Raw genomic sequence first — 21,025 nt, 5'->3', positions numbered from 1 at the left:
CGTTACCACCACATTTGCAAAAAGAGGTTTTATTAGGCCTCCTGCGGTGTTTTAAAAGTCTGCTTGCTTTGTGGGAAGTACATGAAGTCTAACCATTGATCTAATTGATTATTGGACCACAATTAGCTAAATACAGACTCTTGTCCTAAACACACTCGCCAGGGGGTTAAGGCTCACCGAGCACCGTGACTTTACTTCCGAGTAAACCTGCTTTAAGTCCAATTTCTCTTTTAAGTTACACGGTATTTCTTGCCTGTTGATCTACCGTCGATCTGGCTGTTACTTTTCAGATTCTCCTATATTGATATTATCATGTGTTTTTCTTCTAGATCGACCTCCTAGGGATTTGGATAAGGGATAATAATTGTGAAGCGATACTGTCTAGCAAGGAACAACTTTAAGGTCCGGACGGTTGTGTTCAGACGACCCACCGGACGCTTGGATCTTAACATTTGATTTGTTCAAGTGTGTTGCAATATGGGCACATATCCCCCCACCCCTTCCCTATTCTGCCGCGCGTTAGAGGGATGCCGGGTTCTTTGGAGCAAACGCATTAAATGCTGCCATTCGATGCTTTTCTTTTCTGCATTGTCAAAATCTCAAATTACATTTTCTAGTGGCATAGCCACGCCCCTACACCCACCCCATAGATTCATTTAAAAGGTTATGCATCTCCCAGATTCCGGGTTGTCTCTTGAGATTTTCGTTCACGGCTTGCTGGGGGCAAGAGCGTTAACTTCACACCTTTAAACGGCCTGCATTGCAAATGGCAGGAGCCCAGCAAGGATTTCCCGCATGCAACCCGGCGCCGATTCCTTCCGCGCGCTGCCTGCAGCAGCTCACTCGCAGTAAATCCTAGCATTGCAGAAGGGTAGACTAGGAAGAACAGCTGTCAACGTTTCCCTTTTTTTTAAAGGGAAATTCCCTTATTCCGAATAGGATTCCTCGCAAGAAAAGGGAGAAGTTGACAGCTATGCTAGGAAGGGACCTGAAGGGTCATCTAGTCCAACCCCGTGCAACACAGGAATTTGATTCCCAAGTGCAACCAATTCAGGAAAGTTCCCAGCGTCCAGCATAACTGCAAGCGGAGCAATTCGAGAAAGCGCCTGCTACCTAATATTCCGGGCTGGAGGCGGAGCCGCAGGAGTAGAACGTTCCATTGCTCTGCAACTATTGGCTGCCTGGAGGGGAGCAGCCTGCTTAATTAGCATACGCGACGTCGCACCGGCTCCGTGCCGGAAGTGACGCGCGACCCTTGCCGGCACGGCTGCTCCTGACAGGAGCTTCCGGTGTGGCTTTGTCCCCGTTTTTGACCGTTGGCGGCGGCGGCGGCGGCCTCTCGCTGCTGGGATGGAGGCGACGGCGGCGGGTCCCGGCGAGCGCTGGGCGCCGGTGGGAGCGGTGGCCGAGGCCCAGGCCGGGGAGGAGGAGCCCGCGGAGGGGGAAGAGGACGCGGCGGCGGAGGCCGAGCCGGGGTCTCCGCGGTCGCTGAGGGCGGAGCGGCGCCGCCTCCACTCGGCGCTCTTGGCGCTGGCCTCGCACTTCGCCCAGGTCCAGTTCCGGCTCCGGCAGGTGGCCCGCGCCGGCCCGGCCCAGCAGCAGCGCCTCCTCCGCGAGCTCGAGGAGTTCGCCTTCCGAGGCTGCCCGGGCTTCGGCTTCGCGGCGGCGGACGGGGCCGGCGGCGACGCCAAGGTGAGCAGGAGCCGCTTCCTTCCTTCTCGCTTGCGCCTACGTGGCTCAGGTGCCGGGGGCCAGGCTGACCCGTGAGGCGGGCGACCCCGAAGCCCCTTCTCCTTCGTCCCCAGTGCGAGGCGCGGGGGACAACGCCAGACCTGTTCTCAAGCACCGTTGCTATTATTATTATTATTATTATTATTATTATTATTATTATTATTATTATTTATTGCTGCTGCTATTATTATTATTATTATTATTATTATTACTGCTATTATTATTATTATTATTATTATTATTATTGCTGCTGCTGCAATCGTTCGCTTGTTTGCACATAGGTCTTGTATATTATTAGTATTATTTATTGAATTTATAGACCGCCCTATACCCGGAGGTCTCGGGGCGTTTCATAGAAAAGATCAACATAAAAACCACAATATATATAGCTATATATACCTTGATTCTCAAACGCCTTGGTCCTCAAACAACTTGGAACCAAAACACTGCAAACCCGGAAGTAAGTCTTCCAGGTTACGAACTTTTATTGCTCAGTTTTGAGTGCCACCCTTCCGTTTTGAGTGTTAAGCTGAGGTCTGTCTGTTTTTGCGCCTCTTTTTTGTGTGTGACACTGTGGAGCCCAGTTCAGCTACTGATTGACATAGCTGTCAACTTTTCCCTTTTCTTGCTAGGAATCCTATTCAGAATAAGGGAATTTCCCTTAAAAAAGGGGAAACATTGACAGCTATGCTGATCGACTGATTGTGTGACTGCAGTACATTGTTTATTGCTTTCATTTTATGGATCAATGGTCTAGTTAAATTGCTGTTTTAGGGGTTAGGGTTAGGTTTTTAAAAGTCTGGAATGGATTTATCCATTTTGCATTACTTTCTATGGGAAAGCGTGCCTTGGTTTTGGAACGGACTTCCAGAATGGATTAAGTTTGAGAACAAAGGTACCACTGTTACAACACCCCCACCCCCACACAAAAGAGCCACATTTTAAAAGGGCATAGGATGTCAAACAGATCAACCAAAGGCCTGGTTAAAAAGGAACATTTTTGCCTGGTGCCCAAAGATGTATAATGAACGTGCTAGGCGAACTTCCCTTTGGGGAGAGCATTCCACAAACGGGGAGCCACTGCAGAGAAGGCCCTGTTCTCATGTTGCCACCCTCCAGACCTCTCCAGGAGGCAGCACACAAAGAAGGGCCTCATATGATCTCAGGGTCTGGGTAGGTTCATTTGGAAAGAGGCAATCCTTGAGGTATTGCGGTCCTAAGCCATATTAAAAAGGTAAAGGTACCCCTGCCCATACGGGCCAGTCTTGCCAGACTCTAGGGTTGTGCGCTCATCTCACTCTATAGGCCGGGAGCCAGCGCTGTCCGCAGACACTTCCGGGTCACGTGGCCAGCGTGACAAGCTGCATCTGGCAAGCCAGAGCCGCACACGGAAACGCTGTTTACCTTCCCGCTGGTAAGCGGTCCCTATTTATCTACTTGCACCCGAAGGTGCTTTCGAACTGCTAGGTTGGCAGGCGCTGGGACCAAACGACGGGAGCGCACCCCGCCGCGGGGATTCGAACCGCCGACCATGCGATCGGCAAGTCCTAGGCGCTGAGGTTTTACCCACAGCGCCACCCACGTCCCTTTCAGTACATTATTTATGTACTGAATTTGTATGTGGCCCTTCATCCACAGGGGGGCCAACTTGAAAGAAATATTGGGGGGGTGCAGATAAGTCCCACCCCGCATAATTGATCACATGACATGGCGCACACACACCATATGAATGGCAATACTGATCAACTTTTTTGAGGGGGCCCAACCCCCTCAAATACTTTGTCGGGCCCTTCGGCTCCTAAGAGCTGGTTCCTATCCAAAGATCACAGGGCTGTTCGCAACATAAAAATACAAAATGCAAAATACACATGTGCAGAAGCAAAACAAACACATACCGTAATCTTCCCCCACCCATTTTAAAAGGCAATAGAATGTGAATTAGCCAAGCGCCTGGTTGATGAGAAACGTTTTCACTTGACGCCTAAAAATAGGTGTGTATGCAGTCGTATGCTTAATTGATTTTTTAAAAAATGATTGTTTCACCCCAGTGCTTTTGGCGATCTTTGTTTTTTCCCCCCGTAAGACTTCCTGTAAACAAAAAATATGGGGTATAAATAAGTATATAATAATAATGCATGTGAAGCAGATTTGACCACTTAAAACTGCTACACAAAATGCTCCTAGCTTTTGAAACTGTCAAAGGCCAGGTAAGAGGGCTGGGGATGAAGTAAATCCAGAGAAATATTTTGAAATACACAATTTTTGGATGGCTTCATACCTGCATTTAATAAAGGATTCAGTATTTTAAATGGAGCAGATCTTTTTAGAATGATAATTAGAAAGGGAGAAGATGGTGGGGTCTCAGATGTGTGGGTGCGCCCAGTGAGTACCTTTGTACCCCGGATGCCATTGATAAGGGTGATATCGTGGTATGTAATCAGTCTTTTTAAGTGCTTTGATCAGATGGTGTTCCTGTGAATTACCAGGGCACACTGTTTTTTGCCCAGTGTTAAATAGCATCCATGTTCAGCTCCATGTTCAAAATGTTGCTATCAACCTTGATTGCATGAAAACAATACTTGAATACACTCAATTGGTTGGTTGTAGATTGTTATCCCATGCACACCTATCCAGGAGTAAACATCATTTTGGCTAGTGAGATTTCTGGGGTCCACATGAGTTGAATTAGTCTATGTGAGATGTAAACATACCCCAGAATGTCAAAGTAATATCAGCCGGACTTACCCTGTATTTTGAGGTACGGTATCTTAAATGATCTGAGTGGCTTCCACTTGTGGTTTGTTTTCAGAGAAACCATGAGTGCTGCACTTAATGCAAAGCAAGCCTTTGGTTTGTTTCCTTCCCAGTGTGGTAACAGCAGGTGTGGAGGATGAGAAAATTTGGGTTTGGGTTTTTTCCCCATTATGCCCTAGTATTGGTGCTTGCTCACATTAAGCAGTAGTTTTATTTTTAACCATAGTTTACCATAATCTGCCATTCAAACCCTACCACTGTGGCTGTCCTTTTATCCCTTTGGGTTACAAAGCATACACAAGCTGAGTGAGTTTGCGCACCTGAGCGATACCTCCATATCTGTCATGCATACCTTTGCACACCCTTACTTCAGCGATTAGAGCCTGCTGTACAAGAGAGGCTTGTATTTTTAAACTGATAAGCAGGGTACGATGTGGCTGTTTTGAGACACGTGGTTCTGAGGAATGTTTCAAAATTTGTGTGTAATGTTCATTTATTTGATTTCTTTCCTGTCCTTCATAAGGTCCCAGTGTAGCTTACAGTAAAAGAATATGTTTATAAAAACAGCTTAAACCGTGACAAAAAAACACACAAAACTGTTCCACATGTTTTTTTCTGCAGCAACTGGATACTTGCTGTCTGCGCTTTGAGGCCTTGCTCTCTTTTCCAAAGGGGTGCAAGGTAAGATATTATCTCCTTGTTTCAGAGTGAGCACGAGAAGCAGGAGCAGCTAGAGGCACGGAAGGAGAAGCAGCGGGAACTCATACTGCAACTCAAGGCCCAACTGGATGACTTGGAAACGTTTGCCTACCAGGAGGGAAGCTATGATGCACTTCCACAGTCCATGGTTGTGGAGAGACAACGGGTGAGGCCTAGCTTCCCTTTAGAGGGACTCTTTTAGCTGAACCAGCTGGGGTTTAGCCCTTTGGAGTGATCTTCAGAGAGGGAGGAGGAAACACCTCTCAACTTCCTTCCTGTGTGGTTTTACAGGTGATTATTGAGGAGCTGATCAAGAAGCTGGACATGAACTTGAGTGAGGACATTGCCTCACTGTCCCCAGAGGAGCTGCGTCAGCAGGTGGATGCTGCTGTGGCACAAATTGTCAACCCGGCACGTGTGAAGGAGCAGCTGGTAGAGCAGCTGAAAACCCAGATCCGAGACCTTGAGATGTTTATCAATTTCATTCAAGGTCAGTAGGCACATATCTTGCATAATTTGGGCAGTACATGAGGGCACTTGACCTTGGGTATTCAGGGGTCCAAGGTGCATACGAAATGTGTGCAGATAACTTGAGAGTAGAGGCATGGGGTAGTTTGTGGCAGACCATGATGCTAAATTCACATTAGCGTTAATTCACTTTGACAAGTTAAGACGTCTTATGTCTTGTAATTGGGATTTGAGTAAAAGGAAGGAGTAAGCAATAGGAGGATATTCACTAACAAGTTCTAGAGTATATCCCCATTAACACTATAAAATACAGATTAAAGTTCTAGAGGGATAGTCTTGTTGCTCTAAGTGCCACAAAAATGAGTCTAGCAGCACCTTTTAATACAATTATTATGACTTAAGCCTTCCTGGATCACGTTCACTGAATACCTTAAGCGTCATCCCAAGTTGACAGTTAGATCCTGTAATAGTGTTGTTTGAAAAGATTGGCATCTGAGTTTGTTGCAGGGTCCGATCCCTGTGTTTGTGTCTTTTTATGCAGCTTGTCGCTGGCAAGTAGATGTTTTAGGTTAGGGGGCCGTTTGTAAGCAAAGATTGGCTGTAGATCAATCCTGATATACTGGAGTGATTTTAGCTGTGAGGTGTTACAGGACCTGACAGTGTAAACCACAGCATCAAGTCATTGGGCTTGAATTACAACCATTCAAAGATTAAATTATATAGCCTGTGATAATCGATCACAATAATGGGTTTTATTCCACTAGAGGTGTCAGTTAGCTTTTCAGTGCTAGGATCTTGGTGGCATTATCCATAGTGAATAGTTACTAATTATTTTTTGTATATTTAAGATTTAACACAATCCTCAGTCTGCATTTCTTTTATTTTCTCTGGTTTCATTGCTTGCCCTTTTTCTCTACATCCCATATGTAACTATACATGCTTAGTGAAGATAATGCTTCATGCATCTCTGAAAACACTTGCACATCCCTGATGAAGTGGACTCTAATCTGTAAGAGCGTATGTCATAGTGAATTTGTGAATCATTAAATTGCCACATTTTTGTTCCCCCCACTCTTTTCTTTAACAAGGGCACTCCTGGACTAGTTGTTCATATAACCATTATTATAGTACCTCTTTTCAGGGTGCCTGTTGTCTAAAGAATGGCTTCTCTGAATCTGGATTTGGTTTGGTGTGAGAGGGTAGCACAGAAACAAAGTATGTCTGTACCTTGGAAATATTTGTCTTCAAATGAAAATGAAGCTGAGGAGGAAGAGTCATTGCTGGGATAGAGCTGGAGTTTAGAGCATATTGTACATGGATATGAATCAAGGTTGTTCTAGGTTTTACAATACTTAGTAAAATATACTTTCCTGGCTTTACAGAAGAGGTCAGCAGCCCAGGTAATGCAGAGAAGGGGCACTGTGACTGTTCAGGTGGAAAAGCTGGAAGTGGCAACTGCAAACCGAACACCCGGCAGCCTCATGGAAGACACAGAGGTGGGTACCTGGAGCCCTTCAGGGTCTTGTATGACACAGTGCATGGTCAACAGATGGCTTTTTAATTTCATTTTGTTTCGTTGTTTTATTTAAGTTATATGCCATCATTTGTCAATAATTTATTCCAGAGCAGTTCACAATATTACAAAAACTACATCCCCATTAACACTATAAAATACAGATTAAAGCTTACAGAAGCACCGCAGCATAAAATGTTTATTGCTTGGCACCTCTAAAACTATGGGGAGATCTGTGTGTGTTGCAAAGACACTTTGAGTAGTGAGTTGGGTCTCTGCCACCTTTTAATTCTTTTCTCCCTGCCAGCCCCATAGAGTAGCTTCCTTCACTAATATTGACCATCCCCTGGTGTCTGTACCAATGCCAGCCATTCTCTTGATGAGGCCAAAGTGAGGCCTACTCCGTCATTGCAACATTCACTTTTTGTTGCCACTTGTCTGTCCCTGTCCCAGATAATCTGAGTGAAACCGGTCTCCCATAAGACGACTCAAGGATACTTAGACCTGCAGTACAAACTCTGCCCCCTCCCACACAGCTTGGCAGGGTTTAATGGAGTGTGGGGCCCACACCTGCAGCCGTGCTACCCATAGCAGGAGATGGGCAGGTAGAGTGAGCTTTGTGTGACTGCCAGTCAAAACCACAACAAGTGTTTGCTTTAACAGAGCAGAAACCACTTCAGTCCGTCTGCTCCTCTAAGGAATGTTTCCTTTCCTCTCTCTGATTTTGTAGTGAATCCTGAAGATGCACAGAGGATGCGAGAGACGGGATTACATCTCATGCGCCGAATGCTCGCGGTGCTGCAGATCTTCGCGGTGAGCCAGTTTGGCTGTACAACTGGACAAATACCACACCATCTATGGCAGAAGGACCAGTCTGACAGGGACTATTCGCCCTTGGTGAAGAAGTTAGAGGTGGCTGTGGCCCATGTGAGGCAGCTGGCTCAGAAGTACCAGCTGACAGAGCCAGAACATGTCATCAGCTGCTCGGGCTTCCAGGATACCTCCTTGGGCGGGCGGGATGAGCTGACGCTGGCTGTGCGTAAGGAGCTGACAATAGCTGTGCGGGACTTGCTGGCCCACGGTCTCTACACCCCATCGCCAAGCATGAGCCTGGTTCTAGCCCCCATTGCCTGCTTGCTGCCGGTACTGAGCTCCTCTCCTCAGGCCATGCACCCATGGGAGCTCTTTGTGAAGTATTACAACTCTAAGAACGGCCGTGCCTTTGTGGAATCGCCAGCACGCAAACTTTCCGAGTCTTTTGCCCTCCCGGTGATGGGTGGAGTGCCTGCCACCCCGAAGCAGAGCCTGCTGTCGGCCATCCACACGGTGCTGTCGGAGCACGACCCGTTCAAGCGTAGTGCAGACTCGGAGCTGAAGGCGCTGGTGTGCCTGGCCCTCAACGAGCAGCGCCTGGTTTCCTGGCTCAACCTAATCTGCAAGTCAGGGGCCCTGATCCAAGCCCACTACCAGCCCTGGAGTTACATGGCCCAGACGGGCTTTGAGGGGGCCCTCAATCTCCTTAGCCGCCTTAGTAACCTTCGATTCAGCCTCCCCGTGGACCTGGCAGTGCGGCAGCTGAAGAACATCAAGGATGCCTTTTGAGTGGCTGAGGAGTCTGGAGTCCATCCTCAGCCACCTTGAGGAAACACTTCTGGCACAGCCCAGCAGGCCACTTCTGTGCGTTCACAAGGGGGAGATTGCTGCCAGTTGGTGATGGTCTTGTGTTGCTGAGTTGCTACTGGCTGCCTCCATTGCATGCACCAGACCGCATGGAGCTCCTGTTAATTTGCAGGGTCTTTATTGCGGTAGCCTCCTTGGTGTTGTGCAGAAAATGTCCGTGTGCACAGTTCTTAGCTATTAGGGATAGGCTGTAGTGGAACCAGTCGGTAGGCTTGGCAGGAGGGCATCTCTCCTACCAGAGGGAATTTCTACAGGGCCAATAGGAAGCTGTTTATATCCTGAGTCCCATGGAGTCAGGGCTAATCCACAACAGTATAGACAATATTTTGGCTACATCACAGAAGACTCCTTTCTTTCCCAAGGAGGTGTATGTGCCAGGCACACCATCCCAGACCTATAGTTTCATATGATCATATCATATATAAAATGCACTGGCTGAATTACCAAATCTGAGCAGGGTCCTTCCCTGTGTTTGATGGCCTTAAGCTATTTGACCCTCATGCTGCAAGGGACCAGTCACTTGCAGGGAGTTCTTCCTCCCAGTCAGATTATTGTGTGTTGGAAATGGATCCCTCGTGTGCTTATTTGTCAGCAAATGGCCACAACACGCACCCAGTATTTACAACTGGCTCACTGGCAAGGTATTGTGATGGACAGGTGAACTCTTTACAACTTTTCCCTACTAAGTATTCAGGTGGTGTGAGAGGTGATTTCAAGGGAAGTCGGGGAAGAGAAGTGAAGAAAGACAATGCCTTGATCACGGAGAGAGGGTTTAGTCTGGGATCAAGCACCTTGGAGAGTGGGTGGATGTACCTATTTTTTTCTCTAGTGGGAAAGGTGTTGAGCTTACCTGTTCAAACAGCAGTTGCCGCAACTCCCACCTTGAAGGAGCAAGCCATCAGTTATGTGTTCTTTACTGGCACACAAAGTCACCTCTAATTTGTTTTTGGATGGCCAACCCTCAGCTGTTCTTTTGGGAATTAGAACTGCATGACCTTGAACCTTTGGGTTCCCATGTCTGATCTGTGGCAGTAGTAAGGCTAGGTAGAATCCTCATGTGCTGTTCTTCGGTGGAGCAGAACGGTGGTGGAAGATGCATCTGGAAATATTGAGGCCAGGAGTAACTCTTCAGCTTGTGGCTCACCCCTTTGGACTTGGGGCACTGTCCTGAGTCTTCAGAAAGGCTGGGTGCGCATGGTTTGTGAACAATTCCTAGACCCAGATTTGCAACATCTGTAACTCTTACCTGGCGTCTTGTAGACATCGTGCATTTGTGAGATCTGAAGATGATTAAGGCAAACTGCACTGTCTTCAAAGCCAAATCTGACAACATCCTCAGAGTGTGCAAAGGAGGTTCAGTGGCAAACAGCACTCTTGTGTTAGGTGAAGTCTGTGTATTTTTTGCAAGTAAGTTGGCTTGTGACGTGTGTATGCTAAATTGTCCTGCTGAAACTCCTCCGTTTAATGTAGGAGCTCTTCTATTTTTACTTGTTGATTTATGTGTTGATGCACTTAAGAAAATTCTGTCCTTGGTTCCCGGGTATATCTATTTAATGCTGTGTGTTTTTGTTTTGACTACATTTCAGTGCAAAAGGAAGAATGTATTTATGCAGAATTGTATCTGTTGTTAATAAATTCAGTCTGTCATCTTTCTTATTTTTGTTTTCTGTATTTTTTATTTTCCCTGCCGTTTTTGACAGTTGTGGGGTCTTCCTTCTTGTACCGCATGTGTTTCCAATATGTGCAGAAGCAACTTGGCTCTCTGTGAAATTTCTCTTTAGGACAGAATGAAATTAACGTATGGCACATCTTAGCTTCTCAAATATTTAGTAAGCAAAAATGTTACAGTCCTGTGTGGAGGATAGTTATTTGGGGGCATACCTATAGTTATAATGAGAAAGCTTCATACTTGGCCCAGTATATCTGAAGGAGCGTCTCCAACCCCATCACTCAGCCCGAACACTGAGGTCCTCCTCGGAGGGTCTTCTGCTGGTTCCCTCACTGCGAGAAGCGAAGTTACAGGGAACCAGGCAGAGGGCCTTCTTGTAGTGGTGCCCTCCCTGTGGAATGCCCTCCCATCAGATGTCAAGGAAATAAACAACTATTTGACTTTCAGAAGACATCTGAAGGCAGCCCTGTTTAGGGAAGTTTTTAAGGATTGATTTTTTATTATCTGAAAACATAAAAACACCAATCCTTAAAATGTTGTAAGCTGCCCAGAGAGGCTGGGGTAACCCAGCCACATGGGCGGGGTATAAATTTATTATTATTATTATTATTATTATTATTATTATTATTATTATTAGTTATTATACAAATAATGTATGCAGGCCTGTATATATTGATGAGGTGAGGATCACTTCCAGTTTTCCAGTGCGAAGAGTTCAGGAGAGACTGACCAATTGTACGGGCAGAAATACGTGGTCTTCCTCTCAGTTTACTTTCTCTCCTAGGGTGGCGCTGTCTGTGGTCTAAACCACTGAGCCCAACAGGTGAGCAGCAGAAAGAATGTGGTTGGTCAAGGGAGCCGTGGACTCAAATAGGTTGAAAAACCTCTGTGATAGACCATTTGGGACACTTGTAACTTGCAGTCTGTCTTCCCGTGACAAAAATCACACAGTGGACCCTAGATAAACTTGCATCTTTTTCGAGGGCAAACCACTTCTCTATCACTGCGTTGTTGACAAATTGGAATTATAGTGGAACCTCGGCTGTCGAACATTTCAGAAGTCGAATGTTTCAGGTTTTGAACGCTGGAAGTGAATGCTTCTGTTTTCGAACGTGCCTCGGAAGTCGAATGGCTTCTGAGGCACATTTCTCCATTTTTTCAATGGATTTTGCCAACCGGCAATTGCACCTCGGTTGTCGAATGTTTCAGAAGTTGAACAAACGGATTACGTTCGACAACAGAGGTTCCACTGTGGTACAAAAAGGAAAGGCAGTCTTCTCAGCCTTTTACAAGCAGCAGTGGAAGTCTCTTTGCTGGCATCTTGTGGAGAAACTAGCTGTTGCAAGCCTTGTTTACAGACCCTTTGTGTTTTTATTTCCATCTGTCGGGGAAATTGCGTAAGACATCCACCCAATAAGGCTGAAACAATCCTTTTGTACAATAATAAAGTAGTCTCTGCAGCTTGGCTGCCAGCCCCATCATATATTTATCTAAATCTAGATATGAACTACAAATTAAGAACAGACCTCCGGAACGAATTAAGTACTTAACCTGAGGTACCACTGTATAAGCTAAACAAGCTATAGCTTAGGGCCCCACTCTCTTGGGGGCCCCCCAAAAAAATAAAAGGGGAAAAAAAACTGGGTGTACATTTCCAAAATATAAGATAAAAAACAAATAAAATAAAACCTACATACAGCAACTGTGTTTTGTGTTGTGTAGACTACATACAGCAACTGTGTTTTGTGTTGTGTAAGTACCGTATTTTTTGCTCTATAAGACTCACTTTTTCCCTCCTAAAAAGTAAGGGGAAATGTGTGTGCGTCTTATGGAGCGAATGCAGGCTGCGCAGCTATCCCAGAAGCCAGAACAGCAAGAGGGATTGCTGCTTTTGCTGCGCAGCGATCCCTCTTGCTGTTCTGGCTTCTGAGCTTCAGAATATTTTTTTTCTTGTTTTCCTCCTCCAAAAACTAGGTGCGTCTTGTGGTCTGATGCGTCTTATAGAGCGAAAAATACGGTAATGGGCCCTGCCTGCTAGTCTGCTCCCTAAAATATCACTGGTTTGCTCATTTCTGTATATAGTGGTAACTCGGGTTAAGAACTTAATTCGTTCCGGAGGTCTGTTCTTAACCTGAAGCACCACTTTAGCTAATGGGGCCTCCTGCTGCTGCCATGCCGCCACCGCATAATTTCTGTTCTCATCCTGAAGCAAAGTTCTTAACCCGAGGTACTATTTCTGGGTTAGCTGAGTCTGTAACCTGAAGCGTCTGTAACCCGAGGTACCACTGTATAGGGTGCCTATATTCTGAATGAACTGGTTGCATTCAACACAAAAAACTGCGACAATTTGTTGTTGACAAAGGACAGCTGGACATATAAAGGGCCCCATTACCTTCAGTAGCTTAGGGCCTCATCAAACCTAAATCCGGCACTGGTTACATCAAATGCAATTTGACTGAAGTTGCCCCGTCTCGGTCCCAGCTACACGCAGAAGCCTTATGACCCGTCCATTAACAGCGGGGCGCTTTGAAATGTTAAAAAACACCCTGTGATCTTCGGATAAAAGGCGGAATATAAATGTAATCTAATTATTAATTATTATTATTAATGATAAATATTAATAATAATACAATATAATAATAATAATAATAATAATAATAATAATAATAATAATAATAATAATAATAGAATTGGAAGCAATGCGTTTGTTGGTGCTATCGGTACCCCACAATCATAAAGCATCTCCGAAACCCCAGATTTCTTCATTGTTTTCTCCTGGCAGCTCTCATTCTCAAGGTGCGGGAGATAAGGAGGGGAAAAAAATCCCCATTTAAGAACTCGGCGTGTGCTTGTCTTTACCTCGCGCAGCTCTGCTTTTTCCAAAGCTCTACGTTCCAGCAATGCGCATGCGCAGCCCAAGCCGCCGGGGCAGCATGAAAGGCTGGCGGAAGCGAGCTCTCTTTCCTCTTCCGGTGTGGGTGCCATCGCTGCCGCAGCTCCAGTAAGTTGAGGGGAAGCGGGGTCTTCGGCGCAATCCGTCGCCATCCTCTCGGGCCGGTTGGGAAGACGCAGTGCCGAGGTGGTCGGGGGGCCGGGGTGACTCTGCCCGACCGGGATGGGCTCTGGGGTGGCTCGGGGGGTCGCGCAGGGCTGAGTCTTGTCGGTGCTCGTCTTTCTCGGGTGGGAAGAATATACTTTAATGCGGGTCTCTGGGGATGGAAGGCCTTTGCTCTCCCTCTCTCTCTGCCACCTCTTTTTTTAAAGCTATACTGTATTTTGTAGCGGGGGCAGTTTGGGGGATTCCCCCCCCCCTACAATCAAGCGGCATATAAGGTTTTATGAAACAAAACGCAGGTCTCTTTTCAAATAAATCCCCCATACTACTGCTGTTCTGCGTGCATTTCGTATAAACGTTATTTATTGAATTTGTATACCGCCCTTCAGCCTAGATCTCAGGGCGGTTCAGAACATAAAAACACAAAATGAATAATAAAAAAAGAACAAACCCTCCCAAATAAAGCTGCTCCCAATTAACACATTTCAAGGGGTAAATATTGAATCTAAACACACACAGAACGTCCTGCGTAGCTTTCTCCCCTTACTTGCACCCTCCGATTTCATTGAGTGGGATTGGGGTATTTTAAGACACCTGCGTGATGTGGTGGTTAAGGGTACCTTGGAGATCTGGGTTCAGATCCACACACACACACCCATAGCCATGAATTGCACTGGGTGGCTTTGGGCCCAGTCGTTGTGTTTCGGCTTGATCCACTTGGCAGGGTTGTGAGGATACAGTAAGGGAGGAGGAGAATCATGTGTGCCAGCTTGAGCTGCTTGGGAGAAAGGAGGGCTAAAAGTATTATATAAATATAATTAACAAGACCATAGGGCCTATGCATACTACGTATATAGGACTATAGGGAATAGGAGAGGAAACCCTGTCACCACTGCTGAGAGCCCAGTAGGTTAGAAAAAGATTGGTTAGCCCTTTTAAGTCCTTGGCTGCCGCCACCCCAGAGGAAATCCTGCATATTCATTCATTTTTTTAATTTTTATACCGTCTTTCTATCTTGCAGTGCTCAAGGTGGTTTACAAGGTGAAGAAAATGTACATCTTATAACAATCCAATGCAATACAAAAATGTGATATTAAAACAACTTTAAAATAGGCAACCTACATCAAAAAAGAAGCAATCAACAATCATTAGAATAGTACTAAATAATAATAATAACATATAAAACAGAAATCCACTCAACTGTTAAAATTAATAACTTCTAAACTATAATCAATAAAACAATGGCAAGCCACAGTACATAAAATAATACAATAAATTGAGAAGCAGAGACTAGAGGGTGGAGCAAGGCAGGTGGAAGGAGGCATTGTCGGACGAAGTCTCTCCCCTCACAGTTCTTCCTCCAGGCACAGCTTCTTTATGAGGAATATACTATTCTGTGCATACATATTGTACCCGTGTATGAGTTTTGGGGGAATGTTAATTTTTCAAATAGTGATGTGCAGGGATACGTCACAAGTGTGTTTGTTTACATTGTTCTTCCTCTCCTTTTCAGAGATGGGCAAGTTTATGAAACCAGGGAAAGTCGTCCTTGTCCTCGCTGGGCGTTACTCCGGACGCAAAGCTGTTATTGTTAAGGTGAGAAAGTTGGACCTTGAGGAAAATGTATTTTTAGGAGCAGGAAGGCAGAAACTTCTGGCAGATGGAGGACTAAGGTCTAATCTCTCTAGGCTGCTGTGGTTGCTGATGTGATAGTACAGTGGTACCTCTAGATATGAACAGGATCCGTTCCGGAGCCCCGTTCGCATCTAGAGGTAAACGTAACTAGTGACGGCACGTCTGCGCATGCAAGTGTCACTTTTTGCCGCTTCTGCGCATGACGTCATTTTGAGCGCCTGCCCATGCGCAAGTAGCGAAACCCGGAAGTAACGCGCTCCGTTACTTCCGGGTTGCCACGGAGCGCAACTCGAACGCGCTCAACTCGAAGCGTATTCAACCCGAGGTATGACTGTAAATTGCTCTGTATCCCTAGGTCCAGAACAGTGGAGAATATTTGGCGTTACCTTTTTAGCCACACAGCTAGAGCTCTTGCAGCGGCTTACAAAATTGTACAAAAGAGGCTGCTATCAACTAATAAAGTAAGGTCATAAGCCACAAAACCACAGAAGGCAGCGTAAAAATGGCATCATAACATTTGGTTGCCGGTCCCACTTACAGCAATGAAGTTGCTTTTGCCTGTTAGTGTGCCCCTGAATCTTTATTGAAGGTAGTTAATTGCATGCTAACTCTACTGTGCCTGATCCTTCTAACGAACCTCTTTCATACAGAATATTGATGATGGCACCTCTGACCGCCCCTACAGCCACGCTCTGGTGGCTGGCATCGATCGCTACCCACGCAAAGTGACAGCAAGCATGGGCAAGAAGAAGATTGCCAAGCGTTCCAAGATCAAGTCCTTTGTGAAGGTCTACAATTACAACCACTTGATGCCTACCAGGTGAGTGAGGAGCTTGATAAAAATATACAAGAGGAAAGGAAAGGGGGAGACTTTCCTCTGTCCTTCCAGTTCAGCCAGCATTGACGTTTCTGGGTCCCTGCCTTCCCTGCCTTTGGGCATTAGGGGAGACCAGGTGACAGGGCAGAACTGCCTTCAGACCTATAAACCACCTGTTATGGAAAAATCTAGGTGCGAGGCTGCTCAGTCACCCAGCTCGTCGGGCAGAGCCCGCGGGTCCCTGCGGAATAAAGGAAGAATTCCAGCCAACCGGAGCAAATAGCTGTAGACCAAAGTTTATTGCGCAATAGGTTCAAAGAGCAAATTTGAACTCCGAGGATGGGGTGACAAAGACTTTTAAAACTTTCCCACCATATCCCAGAATACAGTTCGTACAGCATCATTGCTACATCACTGACATGTCACAAAAGGGGAGGGGTTAACCTTGGCAAACATGTCCAGACAAGTCCTTGGTACAAGATTAGCATAAGCAGACATGGCAGGGCAAGACTCAGGTATAAGATTAGCATAAACAAATATGTCTTAAGTACCCACCACCCAAAAGTACAATAGAAGTTCCTTTGTATGTCTGGAGCCTGAGGCGAGTCAGGTGATGAGATTTGGCTTCCTTTGGCTAACAATGAGCCCAGCAATTGTCACCTCTGGGAACTTCCTGGAGTCCTTTTTCAAGGGGAAAATAGCTTTGGAATGGAGGAAACTGGGAAAGGGGATGATTTTATCTTATTTTTAAAGCTAGGTAACTTCCCTGAGCTGTCAAGTTGGAAGGATACATTCAGGCATAATATTTGTAATATTTAACTTTAAAGATGTGCTCTCCCCCGTAATTTCCGTAACGACCCCATTGTGTCTTTTGCCTAGGTACTCTGTTGATATTCCCCTTGACAAAACCGTTGTCAACAAGGATGTCTTTAGGGACCCTGCGCTGAAACGTAAAGCCCGGCGGGAGGCCAAAGTGAAATTTGAGGAGAGGTGAGTCTTCAAGAAAACACATCCACTTTGGGGGTGTTGTGAGTTGTGGCCAGATACTTTTTATTACGTGTGTATCCAGGTGAGCATAGAGATGTGCTTTACCTGTAAAGAGCAGCAGACTCTGGGCCTTCAACCCTGGGTTTCCCACACCCTAAGCCTTGTCACCTAGTCCAGTGTTCCTCGGACAGTGGGCTGGGACCTGCCACCAGGCCCTGAACTGCTCTAGGCTCACTTGTTTGCGCTCCCCCCATGGCATGTCATTGCCGTTTTGCTGAACCAATGCTAGCATCAGCCACACCTTGCATGCTGAGCAAAGGTGTCTAGAAGACAAAGGGAGGGTAGGTAGGTCTCCTTTGATAGGAGCGAGCCAGAGGAGGTATTCAACGACATTAGAAAGTGAGACAGTGGAGGCTGGTACATTAGGGGAACAGAAGCACTGCCCCACCAACCTCAGCTAGCCCCTGCCTGGCTCCTTTGCAGGGGGTGGCACACCCCCCCCCCCAATCCGCTTCCTCCTTCATAGTCCCAGTGTTGCCCATTGCAGAATTCAATAGGAAGGAGGGTGGGCACAAAAGTTGGCTCTGGCAGTGTGGAGCTTCCCTTTCCAATCCCAATGGGTATCAGCCACTGCTTCCTTTTTAAAATGGAGCTGAGTTGCCTTAGCTGAAGGGAAACTGAACTGTGGAACTCCTTGCCACAGGGAAAACACTGGCATTTAGCAATTTCCAGAGGTGGAAAGAGATGTCAGTCATTGCCAGTTGATCCTGCAAATATGCTCCCGTTTTGTGACTGGAGGGCCTCAGTAACTTTTAGTCTTCTCAAGTGGGCCCTTGTGGAAGAAAGTTTGAAACGCCCTTACCTAATCCATTGCACACATCAACCAGCAGGGGCCTTGTGGTTTAGGTTATGATATCCTTGTATGTTGGGCAGTTTGAATCTCGTTTGATGCTGGGCTGCTGCTCACATAATGATACTAACAGGAGATCTTTGTTCACTCTCTTTCAGATACAAGACTGGCAAGAACAAGTGGTTTTTCCAGAAGCTCAGATTCTGAGTGGCATGCATTTGCACCAATAAATATTTTTGAAAAGCCCATTTTTACTCATTATTTATTGTAAACATCCTCTCTCTTGTGGATTAATTGGGGGAATGGAGGGAAGAGAAGTAAAACACTATGGGGCTGTGAAAATCTTGTGTAAGATTTCTTCTTAAGAAGAGCCGCAGGATCGGACTGCTGGCCCATCCTGTCCAGCATTCCATTCTCGCAGTGGTCAACTAGATGCATGTGAGAAGCCGCCGCCTTGGGAGGTTTTTAAGCAGAAGTTGGATGGCCATGGATGCGTTAGATGAGACTCCTGCATCGCAGGGGTTGGGCTAGATGATCCCTGGGGACCCTTACAACTCTATAGTTCTGTGATAAGCCCAGAAGCAGGACATTAGTACAATAGCAGTTATGTAGACGTCACTGCTCAGGAGAAGGCTTTTTTAGGCAACTGCATGAAATAATAAGGTATTATTACTCCCCACATAGGAACTTTTAACTTCGAGTGGTGGTTTAATTGCAGGAACAATTTTCAGGGTCCCAAAATGTGGAAAAAGTATACAACAAATATAGGTGGTGATCTCCATACATAACCCACAAAACAGGTTTTGTGTACTTTGCATTGCTTTTCCTTTGCAACCAGCTTGAACCAGGGTCTCTGCCTATCTAGGTGTAAGGAAGTGTGAGAGCCATGGAAATCTGTTTGGATTTTGAAGTGTTTGGGTTCTGTCTTCCCACCCAGAGTGGGATGGGGAGCTCACTGCGGTGGATGCATTATAGCTGGCATGACGGAAAAAGGAAAGGGGGATTCCTTGTGTATTGGGGTCTTCATGTGCTTTCTCCTATTACCCTCTCTGCAACTTTCCCATCTGCTTCCTTTAGATTTGAGGGTCTGTCTTAGGCATGGGGTACTCCCTCAGGTGGAGCACACGTGTTCATCCTGGGGCAGTTTGTCCATCTTTGGTCCCCACCATGCACTCCTCTCTCACCTGTGGCTCCTAGAAGCTTTCAGCTTGTGACAGCAGCCGCATCCCAGAAACTGCTTCAACTGGCAGACTAAACCAGGACAGGGTAGTTGATGGGTCTCAAACCCTGGGTGAGTTAGGGATTTCCCCTGCATGTGCAGACAGGCTCTGGAGGATTGGGTTAAGGCGGTTTCTGCACATTCTGCAGAGGGAAGTGAGGGCAGGTGGGGTTTGGCAAACCTTGGAAAGTAGGAAGGAAAACTGATCCTAAACCTCTGCTGCCTTACGGGATATCCCTGGGGGAAGAAAAGGCTTAAGGAGTGGAGTCCCTAAGACAGTTGGCCTCCTTCCGGTAACTGCAGCCTAGGTAAAGGGACCCCTGACAAATAAGGTCCAGTCGTGGCCGGCTCTGGGGTTGCGGCGCTCATCTCGCTTTACTGGCCGAGGGAGCCGGCGTACAGCTTCCGGGTCATGTGGCCAGCATGACTAAGCCACTTCTGGCGAATCAGAGCAGCGCACAGAAATGCTGTTTACCTTCCCGCCAGAGTGGTACCTCTTTATCTACTTGCACTTTGACGTGCTTTCGAACTGCTAGGTGGGCAGGAGCAGGGACCGAGGAACAGGAGCTCACCCTGTCGCGGGGATTCGAACCACCGACCTTCTGATCGGCAAGTCCTAGGCCAGGGGTCTGCAACCCGCGGCTCCGGAGCCGCATGTGGCTCTTTTACACCTTTGCCGCAGCTCCGGGGCAGATACTAGCGAGGGGAGGAGGCGCATTGTGCGCCCCGACACTCCCCACTGTGGTGGGCGCTGTACTGGCTGTGACGTCGCATGGGGGCGGTGCGTGCGTTAGTCACGCACCGTCCCGACGTCACCTTCCCGTCCGCTGTCAGATCGGACATTAAGGTAAGAAACAATATATGCAGTGTTATATTTGTTTTAAATGTCGCAGTGGTTTTGCGGCTCCCAGTTTTTTTTCCTTCGGAAACTGGTCCAAGTGGCTCTTTTTGTCTTAAAGGTTGCAGACCCCTGTCCTAGGCTCTGTGTTTTAACCCACAGCACCACCTGCGTCCCCGCCTAGTTGGTGCCAAACGTACTCCTCTGATTTCCTTTGGACCACATCAGTGGTCTTGTTGTCTGGGCAGCCCAGGACCTCCAGGCACACTGCCCAGGCTAGTGCCCCAGGGAGGTTACTTCAGCGCTGCTAGTGCAGCCAAAACAACGTGGTTGGCAGCAGTTACCAGTTATGGGTCTCTGCAGTCACAGTAGGTACTGTGATTCTCCAGCGATTCCCAGAAGAGCACTCCATTGTCTCTCAAGACAGATGAATGCCAATAATAATAATAATAATAATAATAATAATAATAATTTATTATTTATATCCCGCCCATCTGGCTGGATTTTCCTCGCCACTCTGGGCGGCTTCCAACAGAACACTAAAATACAATAACCTATTAAACATTAAAAGCTTCCCTAAACAGGGTTGCCTTCAGATGTCTTCTAAAAGTCTGGTACAGTGGTACCTCGCAAGACGAATGCCTCGCAAGACAAAAAACTTGCTAGACGAAACGGTTTTTTGCTATTTGAGCTGCTTCGCAAGACGATTTTCCCTATGGGCTTGCTTCGCAAGACGGAAATGTCTTGCAAGTTTGTTTCCTTTTTCTTAACACCGTTAATACAGTTGCGACTTGACTTCGAGGAGCAACTCATAGAACGCGGTGTGGTAGCCTTTTCCGAGGTTTTTAAAGACTTTGGTGATTTTTGAAGCTTTTCCAAAACTTTCCCGACACCATGCTTCGCAAGATGAAAAAAATTGCAAGACAACAAAACTCGCAGAACGAATTTATTTCGTCTTGTGAGGCACCACTGTAGTTATTTTTCTCTTTGACATCTGGTGGGAGGGCATTCCATATGGCGGGTGCCACTACCAAGAAGGCCCTCTGTCTGGTTCCCTGTAACTTGGATTCTCGCAATGAGGGAACCGCCAGAAGGCCCTCGGTGCTGGAC

At 46.6% G+C, this 21,025-nt stretch overlaps 2 protein-coding genes across 3 annotated transcripts; both read left to right on the top strand.

The window, feature by feature from the left end:
• Window positions 1–1,240: 1,240 nt before the first annotated feature.
• Window positions 1,241–10,501, top strand: RUNDC1 (RUN domain containing 1). Its single transcript, XM_028701977.2, has 5 exons — window positions 1,241–1,692; window positions 5,192–5,350; window positions 5,476–5,674; window positions 7,035–7,148; window positions 7,896–10,501. Exons 1-5 carry the CDS (start codon window positions 1,351–1,353, stop codon window positions 8,765–8,767), a joined length of 1,686 nt encoding a protein of 561 aa, XP_028557810.2. The 5' UTR covers window positions 1,241–1,350; the 3' UTR covers window positions 8,768–10,501.
• A 2,890-nt stretch (window positions 10,502–13,391) lies between these two features.
• Window positions 13,392–18,106, top strand: RPL27 (ribosomal protein L27). Of its 2 annotated transcripts, none has more exons than XM_028703602.2 (5): window positions 13,392–13,515; window positions 15,083–15,165; window positions 15,855–16,024; window positions 16,901–17,011; window positions 18,017–18,106. In XM_028703602.2, exons 2-5 carry the CDS (start codon window positions 15,085–15,087, stop codon window positions 18,063–18,065), a joined length of 411 nt encoding a protein of 136 aa, XP_028559435.1. In that variant the 5' UTR covers window positions 13,392–13,515; window positions 15,083–15,084; the 3' UTR covers window positions 18,066–18,106. The 2 variants fall into 2 exon arrangements, with proteins under 2 accessions (XP_028559435.1, XP_077773663.1); XM_077917537.1 differs by lacking the exon at window positions 13,392–13,515 and adding an exon at window positions 13,575–13,593.
• The last annotated feature ends 2,919 nt before the right edge of the window (window positions 18,107–21,025 follow it).

Source organism: Podarcis muralis, chromosome 13, assembly GCF_964188315.1.
Source record: "Podarcis muralis chromosome 13, rPodMur119.hap1.1, whole genome shotgun sequence".
Classification (NCBI taxonomy): domain Eukaryota; kingdom Metazoa; phylum Chordata; class Lepidosauria; order Squamata; family Lacertidae; genus Podarcis; species Podarcis muralis.
This window is presented reverse-complemented; position numbering and strand designations above follow the sequence as displayed.

Coding starts and splice junctions, on each gene's coding strand:
- RUNDC1 (XM_028701977.2), top strand. CDS start 1,351: ATGGAGGCGACGGCGGCGGGTCCCGGCGAGCGCTGGGCGCCGGTGGGA. Junction 1,693..5,191: donor GGGCCGGCGGCGACGCCAAG/GTGAGCAGGAGC, acceptor TCCTTGTTTCAG/AGTGAGCACGAGAAGCAGGA. Junction 5,675..7,034: donor GTTTATCAATTTCATTCAAG/GTCAGTAGGCAC, acceptor CTGGCTTTACAG/AAGAGGTCAGCAGCCCAGGT.
- RPL27 (XM_028703602.2), top strand. CDS start 15,085: ATGGGCAAGTTTATGAAACCAGGGAAAGTCGTCCTTGTCCTCGCTGGG. Junction 15,166..15,854: donor GCAAAGCTGTTATTGTTAAG/GTGAGAAAGTTG, acceptor TCTTTCATACAG/AATATTGATGATGGCACCTC. Junction 16,025..16,900: donor AACCACTTGATGCCTACCAG/GTGAGTGAGGAG, acceptor TCTTTTGCCTAG/GTACTCTGTTGATATTCCCC.